General features: G+C 34.5%; 1 protein-coding gene across 2 annotated transcripts in view; it reads left to right on the forward strand.

Annotated features, from left to right (window-relative positions):
- Positions 1–5,585, forward strand: part of PHIP (pleckstrin homology domain interacting protein) — a 334,660-nt gene extending 329,075 nt beyond the window's left edge. The window contains exon 40 of one of the 2 annotated variants that reach the window (XM_054021954.1): positions 1,453–5,585. In XM_054021954.1, coding sequence (XP_053877929.1) covers positions 1,453–2,096 — 644 coding nt within the window. In that variant the 3' untranslated portion in view covers positions 2,097–5,585. The remainder of the gene's footprint in view (positions 1–1,452) is intronic. The other variant, XM_054021955.1, reaches the window with a different exon arrangement.
- Positions 5,586–9,336: the final 3,751 nt, after the last annotated feature.

Raw genomic sequence — 9,336 nt, forward strand, 5'->3', positions numbered from 1 at the left:
AGCGGCTCCACAGCTAGTCGCTCGGGCAGCCCCACAGCCAGCCACACTGGCCGCTGCTCAGTGCCCCCCGCCCCACCAGAGCAGCAACCTCCCCCAGCCCCACACAGCGCCCCCTGTCACAGTGCCCTTTCTCTCCCTCTCTTCCCCCCCCCAGCTAAGATTTAGTCAGGAGTATAGAGTACAAGTCATGGACAGGTCATGAGCAGTGAATTTTTGTTTATTACCCATGACTTTCATTAAAAATACCCATGACTAAATTGTAGCCTTACCTATGAGGGAAGATTGGAAACATTGTGTCAAGTATCAGAGGGGTAGCCGTGTTAGTCTGAATCTGTAAAAAGCAACGGAGGGTCCTGTGGCACCTTTAAGACTAACAGAAGTATTGGGAGCATAAGCTTTCGTGGGTAAGAACCTCACTTCTTCAGATGCAATTAATGGAAATGTCCAGAGGCAGGTATAAATCAATGTGGAGATAACAAAGTTAGTTCAATCAGGGAAGGTGAGGTGCTCTGCTAGCAGTTGAGGTGTGAACACCAAGGGAGGAGAAACTGCTTCTGTAGTTGGATAGCCATTCACAGTCTTTGTTTAATCCTGATCTGATGGTGTCAAATTTGCAAATGAACTGGAGCTCAGCAGTTTCTCTTTGGAGTCTGGTCCTGAAGTTTTTTTGCTGTAAGATGGCGACCTTTACAATAGAAAAATTTCCTTTTTAGGGTTTTATAGGTCAAAACCAACAACTTATAATTACACCCAAAAGTCAGTGCAGAACTCTGGCAACTGTGTAAACATACTGTGATGTACTGTTTAACAAGGGGTGGACACATTCTGCAACAGTATACCTTTGTGAATGCAAGAATGCTCAAGGTGCTGGTTTAATCTCCATTTAACAAAGACATGGACAGATGTAGTTGCTCCGCATCAGAAGAGAAGTGATGTTAATGAGTAACTGGTTTAAATTGAAAGATGTTATTGAACTGGAAAAGTTTTCAGTTACACAGCAGAAGCAAGAGAAAATCCCAGGATTGGTGGCGTGGAAATCAAATACGAATATCACACCTCTTAAATGTTCCTCATTGCCAGGATATCACTTCTTTTAGTCCCAAAGATTCCTGCATTCCACACAAATTTGGCATCCAGACTTTTATTTTTGAAAACCATTTACATCAGAAATAAAGAATCATGGAGCCATAGTGACAGAAAGCTTACTTATACTAAAGCAATGAGTCCAGCAGCATTTTAAATTTCCTGCATGAACAATTTTTTTACTTCAGTTTTTGGGTCTCTGTCACACGTGTCCCACATTTGGGCCTTCACAGATGAAGGCAGTTACGGTATGTCATCCACTCAAACAGTATTTTATAAATAGTGAATGGAATAGTTTTATCAGGGGCCATTGGGAAATAAAGAATGTAGATTTCTCTTACATATTATTACTCTGTTATTTCTTTACAGCAGATTGCAAAAATAATGCTTTGGCATCAGGAAGCATTCAGGTAAATGGACATGGAGGGCAACCTTCAAAACCTCCAGTTAAAAGAGGGCCTGCACGGAAACCGAAGATAGAGGCTATTAGCAGTACATGTGAAGTGGTGCACAAGAAAAGAGGTAGAAAACCAAAAAAGTTACAAATTGCTGAACAGATGAATGCAGAGCAGAATTCAGTCCAGACCACCAGGGACATGGTAATAGAAGAACCCTCAGTTTCTAGTGCATGCAATTCTCTTTCTGAAAATAATGTGAAGGAAGCTGTATTACAAAAAAAAGGCCGTGGAGGCAGAAAGCCAAAAAGAAAGACACAGACATGTCAACCAGACTCAGACCTAATAGTCCCTGCAAATGTTAAGATGCAGACAAGAAGCAGGAGGAAAAAAACGGATGACCCTGTAGAAGAAGGGTCTGAGGAACTGAAAGATTCTGAACCTCACATGAGAACTAGAAACCAGGGTAGGAGGACAGCCTTTTACAATGAAGATGACTCTGAAGAAGAGCAAAGGCAGCTATTATTTGAAGACACCTCTTTAACTTTTGGAACATCTAGCAGAGGCAGAGTCCGAAAGTTGACTGAAAAAGCAAAGGCTAATTTGATTGGTTGGTAACTGTTACCAAACATATTCCTTAGAATGCTATGAAGCAGGTACAGTTAAGGAGTGAGCAGAACAAAGACTTCTGCTTCCCTGCTGCTATTATGGATTAGAAGAATATGTTGTGATTTGAAAAAATTAGCAAAAAAGAAAACTGAGAGAACACTTCTTTGAAACAAATATATATTTTAAACTTTTGCTATTTATTGCCCTCCAGACAGGTTATGCATTTCAACAGTCATTTTGGTCGTAGTTAAGAATAATTGAAGACCTGTAAATAAGCAATTACTGACGTTTTAGAAGTGAGAACTACTGTACTCCTGAGCAGTGCAGAGTATTTCTGTGATTAAACAAAGTGATAGAACTTTTAATGCCACAAACTGAGAACAGAAGTCTATTTTTGACCAAGCAAGGTACATTTTTATTGATTGCAGAAGGCATGTCTCCCAGGAAGGCAGATATTGGCAAAGAGTGGCAGTAAATTAAGAATTACATTTCCATTAAGGACAAATGCAAAATTACCAAATTTTGCTAATCTGAAAATGTTTAATTTGAGTAATGATGGAACATTCAACTGCAAAAGAAGCCTAGCACAGGCTGTTGGTTTATCCAAGTTCTGCCAAACAGAGAGAAAATGTAATCACAATATATAAATATATATATATAAATATATATATATATATATAAAATATATCCACATTGGAAAAAGTTTGACTAATATGTCTAATTTTTCAGACCTTGATTCTTGTATCAATCACTAAATCTCTGTTTATTGTGCCAAAGACTGAGAAACAGTGCAGAGTGGAAAGCCTTCTTTTCTTTATCTTTTTTTTTTTTTTTTTTTTTTTTTTTAGTGTCAGTACTGCAAACACTTTTCAAAGACAAGACTGTGTATCGTTCTATATAGCAAGTTGTTATAAATTGTGCTGACGTATCCTCTTTTGGTACTTACAATAGAAAACAGTAACGCACTGATGGGGTTCTTTGACAAAGATGTTTTAGACAAAATTTATAATTGGTTAAAGGATTCAAGGAAATTACAGGAAAAAGTATGGGCTTATGATGTTTACTTTCTGATCTGAATTGATTGTTTTCTACAACTTTTGATGTGTTGAGTAATCTAAAAATGACTTACAAAGAAGTGTGTATGTGTAGATTGTTATATACACAAACACATACATATACAATATTACCCAGGTATAGATTCTCTTTTTCAGGATTTTTTAGATAGCACTAGAATTTAAAAAAAAAAAAAAAAAAAAGGAAAGAAAAGAAAGAAAAAGAAAAAATAAAATTTTAAATGTCATACTTTATAGTTTAATTTTAAGGGGAAGATTGGTTATTTTCAATTATTAAAGGTTAAAAAAGGCCAAATCACTTTTTATGCAATCATGTTTTATACAGTGGTCTCATTGCACATTGTGTTTTTTCTGCACTTTTTACGGTATACTTATCACTCTGACATAAGTCAATATACACCCTAAAGAAAAATTACATTTAATGATTGTGCCTTGTATTCTATTATTTCTTGCATCCTCAGTAAAATTAAGTTGTCTATTGTAAATGATAACTATATGACTTAGGGGAATGTATTACTATATATACTGCTGTGGAAAAGAAAAGCAGTTATTTATTTGTTTATGGTACATTTAGTTATTTTATACCTTAAAAACAAACTTTAATACCATTTTCTATTGCTTAAAAGGTATTGTCCAGTTTAAAAAAAAGTATAGAAATAGTAGTATTTTCTGAGATCTGGTATGGTACAAAAATGTAACCAAAAATTTCAGATACATTATTTTGGGGTAGCACGAGACAGTGTGTCATGACCCTGATTTAGAAGAATAAAAATTGAAAATTAAATATTAAAAAGTAGAGCCTAGTGCTGAAAACCCTTACTCATACAAGAAGTCTTCATTTACAAGACAAGTCTGATGGACTTAAGTGCAACTGCTGAAGAAAGAATTTTCAGGATTTAGGACCTTTAAACTTGCACAGATTTTCTTGTTCATTCTGGGCCAAATCCTATATTCATTATTCTGTTACAACAAAGTCTATTTAAGAAATGTCTGAGCAAGGAAATCAGGAGTTGGCTCAAGAAGAGTAGGTATTAGCTATAATTTACCTATTGTGGATAAAAACCAGTAACCCATGTACTTGGCATTTTTAGTATTGATTTATGTACCTGTCTTCATTACACGTCTTTATATGAAATTAAGTAAACTATTTTCCAGAGCCTGACTGGATTACTTTGACTCTGAGTTTGGGGGGCATGGATTTGATTAATTTGATTTTGATTTGTTTATTTATTTTTTCTAACAAATGTTTCTTTACTATTAAAATACAGTTGCTAAACATATGGTAAGGTGGAAAATTATGGTTGTACAGTTAAAAAATAGTGTATTACACAGTTCAAAACTAATTCAGTTTAGTGTGAGACTTAACAGTTAATTTTAAGGATCTCACTGCTGATAAGGCAATCAGTTTCAAATATGTAATTTCCTGATGTTATCTGCATTGTAATATAAGAAATTAGAGTATATCTAAAATTCAACTTCTGTATTTACACTATTTGTAATGTTTTATATGGCATGATTATGTATATATTTATACACAGAAAATACTGTATGTAATGTCGGAGAATGGAATAGCACACATTCCTGTTACAATGTATGAAAACTGTACATCTTAAAATCACAAGAATAGAAGGCCTTATCTGCAGAACATAGATACATTTTCCCTTTCTATAGAGATCTGTGACATTAAGCTACAGGGTTTTTTTTAATTCACATTTAGAAATATTGACATTGTTTTCTTCTTAAATAGATTGTGAATGATTTGGATCAGTTTTTTATAGAATCAACACTTCAAAAATTATGAGAAGTAATAGCAGATTTATTAAAATATATATTTTTATAATTTAGCTTCTTTGGGTTGTAAAAGTTTATTTATGAGAATTAATACCATACCATCATGCTGTAGGTCCTTTTTTGTTTGGAAGAATGTATTTGAGATATTTGCAACTTATTGTACCAACAAAGAAAAAGAGCTTTTGATAACTAAGTCTGAAGGTTTTAAATGTGAGCAATAAGCTGTGGTTCAGCAACCTGAAAGAATTTCAAAACTATAGTTACATGCATGTAATGGATAATGCTATCTCAAGTATCTAACAAATCATTCAAAAATGGAATATTGAAATAACGTGTTTGTTTCACATATAGATTATAAATATTATATACATGTGTTTTATTGATATACAGTCACACTAATCTTACAAATCTGGCAGCAATGAACACAACTTCATTCAAATCCATTGATATTTGACTTTTGATATGGGGATATTCAATTGTTTTCTCTGGTGGTGGTGGTTAAAGTCAATATTTACCAACAATTACTACTGAGTGGTATCTAATACTACAGTATTTTCTATCTTTAGATTAGGAAATAGCTGCTGTTTCTCAGATACCATTATATTCTAAATGTTTACTTTAACAACAGTACCTTTGCCTGCATACTGAACAAGTATTTATCCTGTTTGTTTCCATTGTTATTTTGTTATCCAAGAATTGAATTTGATAAACTTCATTACAATATTGTTCAGCATTATGTCACTATTCAGCTAAGGTTCTTGTCATTGTGCTATAACCAGTGATCACAACTTTACAGAAAATGTTGCTTGTGATTAGACTTCTGTGCTATATTTGCACACATTTATTTAGTGTGTTCAGATTGTTGTTAGACTTGTAAGATAAGTTGGTTGAATTTAATATTGCAATTTTATATTTGTAAAATATTGATAAAAGGACCCTCATGCAGCATGTCAGACGTATTAACATCTGTAAAAATAAACTATCGCGTTTACGTTGTGTAGCAGATAGCTTATGGGCTGTATTGCTGTACCCAGTATTTCTCAAGTATCAACCCTGGCTGCCTGTTCCAGAGCCTTTTGCCATATATTAAAATATTATGCAGACAAAATCAGTACATCTATTTGACAACTGGAAGTTTGATACAATTCTTACACCACACTATTAAATCTCTCTTGCTCACATTTACTTTTAGACCCTGATTCAGCAACCACTTTAGCACATGCTTAAAGTTAAGCACGTGTTAAATTGTTTGCCGGTCCTATAGACGTTACACATACTTAACTGGATGAGGCCTCATATACAGTAGACTCTTTTTAGCCCATCTTTAGTGATCCTGTGAACTCACTTTGAGCATGAATCTAGCTAAAGTCCTTTGATATATTGCTGTATATTATCCTAAGTCCCTATCTTGTTGTTTCACACTTTAACTGTGTTCCACACTAGCTGGTCAAACTGTTTTTTTTTTTCAGCTAAACACTGCTTCTCTCTTCAAAAGGAGTTTAAATGCAGTTCTGTTACACTGGTGAAAGCTGAAAGGAGAGAGGGCCTTAACCTCACCTGGAGACAACAAAAGCTCGTTTTCTCTGTTACCTTTTACTACCTAATGAAGGCAAAAATGTTAACTGTAAAACTATTTGATAATATATTTTGTCTATGTTCCCCAAAGTTGTTGCAACTGATTAGTTTCCAGGGGCACCTAGGTATTGAACTGATAAAAGGGCTGTTACTTTTCTGCTGTACATTGTATAGAAATGTGTTTGTTTATATGCAGAAATAGTGTATTAAATTTCATATAAATTGGCCAAGTCTGAAAATTTATTTCTGATAGCAGATCCGACACTCTTGTTGTTTTAACTTTATGTAATTTCATAGTTTTTAGACAGGAACATTGCTCTTACTTTCTGGTATATTTGGGGGGAAATTCAGGTAGCTTTTAAATGGAAGTTAACCTCTACATGTCTCACCTGTTTGTACTAACTATATGGGAACCATTTTTGCTATTTATTTTACAGTATATTTGAGCGGAAAAACTCCAGAAAGGTTAGCTTTTTATCATTTGTTTTATTTAAAAAGAATACCACAGAAGAGGGTTAAACTTTTTGTTCTGAAGACTACAACAGCATCAAGGCACTCCAGAGAATCTATGCGGCAATAAGATAAAGATAATTTTTTGGAATTAGCTATGACAGGCTATTTGGGGGAAATTATCGGGGGGGGAGAGGGGGAACAGTAGGTCTTTGGAACTCTTTAAATGCAGATAAATACATCAGGAAATTTGCTTAACGTGATATAAAGAATACATTGTCAGAGTGGAGGTAATATTTTACTATGACTTTCCACACTTAAAAAAAAAAGAAGCAGCTCCTACAAACTGGGAGTAGAAAGGAATATTATCCTATCAGCACCTACTATGTACTCATGCACACAAGGCACACCTACTATTTTGTACTTAAAGTGCATGTTGATTTACAGATATATTGAGAAAAAATGCAGAGTTACATTTTTGGACCATATTAAAACTGCAAAACCATGACAGGCAACTTGTTAAAAGATCTTGAGTGAATTATTTATACCCTGTCATTTATAACGTTTAGACATGTGTAGAATGTAGCTCAATTTTAAGGAAGTGACCTAGAAGGGTTAATTTTGAAACTGACACATTTTCAGATTAAAAATTATAATGTTTATTTTGTACAGAATTATGTAAAACACAAATCTGGTGTACGTAATGAATAACAGTTTGAAAACAATAATTATTTAGCTTTATCAAGGTCTTTTTCTTCCAGAAATCTGGATTATCATGTTATAACCTGCAGTATCACACCAGGATAAACAGTGCCCTTTCTTTTTGTACATATTGATTGGAACTTTCTTTACTGTTATGTGGACACTTTCTATGTTAGTTTTGATGCATAATACTTTGAATCCTTTTATACAAACTAGAATGTATGTGTAAGAATTACTGTCACTGCAATGTAGTAACTACAAACTTATTTTTAAATAAATAGAAAACTTGTTTTTCTAAGTGGTTCTGCAGTGGTTCTGTTATTTCTGTGTAACAGTCTGTTCATTTGTATAATGGGAGAAGTACATCACAGAACAGTCTAAAATCAACTTTGTTCTTGTTTTTTTCTGAGCATGCAATTAAAAGGAGTGGAAGCACATCAGCTGGTGCTGCAGCATTTCAGCTGTGATGTGTGGAGATGAATTTTTGACATCCTTAATATATTGTTGAGAGTTGCATTAATCAATGCGGAGCTGATATAAGAACCTAACTTCTGCAACTGTTTGGCATAGTGCTGCTAACTGTTGTCTGACTGCTACACATACTGTAGTTTAAAGATTCTGGGAAGTAGTGTGTGTCAGGATCAGCCTCTTCCTCCGTGACGCAATCACATTCCTGTCAGAACTGTGCTTATAAGGGACAGAAACATAATATGTAAAATGGGCTATACCTACACATCAAGAAATATAGGGCATATATTTTCAAACTGTGGACTCTTAAGTCTTTTGTACATCACCCCTTTCAAGGATGCCAAATCACAAGTACTCTACATGGAGGAATATACACAGGTCTTCCATATCTGCAGCCCAACTTTTTAACTGTCAGGTTGGCTCAGAAAACAAACAGTTTTTAAATGCAGCTCCCTGTGGATTACCTTTCTCCTGCCCTGTTCTGTGCTTTTCTGTTTCTCTGTCCTTCATAGGAAGCTGCATCCCTTTTCCTCTATATTATTACCTGAAATCTCAAATAAACCAAAGAACACCTGATAAACACCCATGCACAAAATAAATTGGATCATCGTGTTGGGATATGCTGCTGAGGACGAAATTTCCTTAATTGAATCACATGATGATTTTGGAATACTGAGACACATGCTAAGATCTGCCAGTGACCTGAGCTCTGCAGAGACATTTGTGAAAGGTCCACAGCAAGAGACGTTTACAAACTCTTTTCAATAAAATGTGCTTGTATTTCAGAACATTACAATTTAAAAAATAAAGGCATCTGTGCTCCATTCAGTGTGTTTACACAAGTCCTAACAACGTTAGTGGACATTACATATTTATCAGGAGGAAAATACCCCCTAAGTTGGTGTTAGCACTAAAAGATTTTTAAAAAAACTTAAATATGTTTTTTGGGGGAGAGAAAGCAAATATAAGCTATAACACTTTCCAACAAAACATGAGATTAAAAAGAGCCTATGTAACTTTTTCTGAGTTCTATCATAAGGCGTTCTTAAGAAGAGTAAAGAAAAACAAAAGCCATTGATGCAGGTTCTGATTTTCAGAATTATTATGTATCTGTACCTTCCACAGAGGTCAATATTTTTTCTTTTAGTAGCTGCCTGCTGAAGATGCTCACTGTGCAAGTGTTGCATATG

The sequence above is a fragment of the Malaclemys terrapin genome, chromosome 3 (assembly GCF_027887155.1).
Source record: "Malaclemys terrapin pileata isolate rMalTer1 chromosome 3, rMalTer1.hap1, whole genome shotgun sequence".
Classification (NCBI taxonomy): domain Eukaryota; kingdom Metazoa; phylum Chordata; order Testudines; family Emydidae; genus Malaclemys; species Malaclemys terrapin.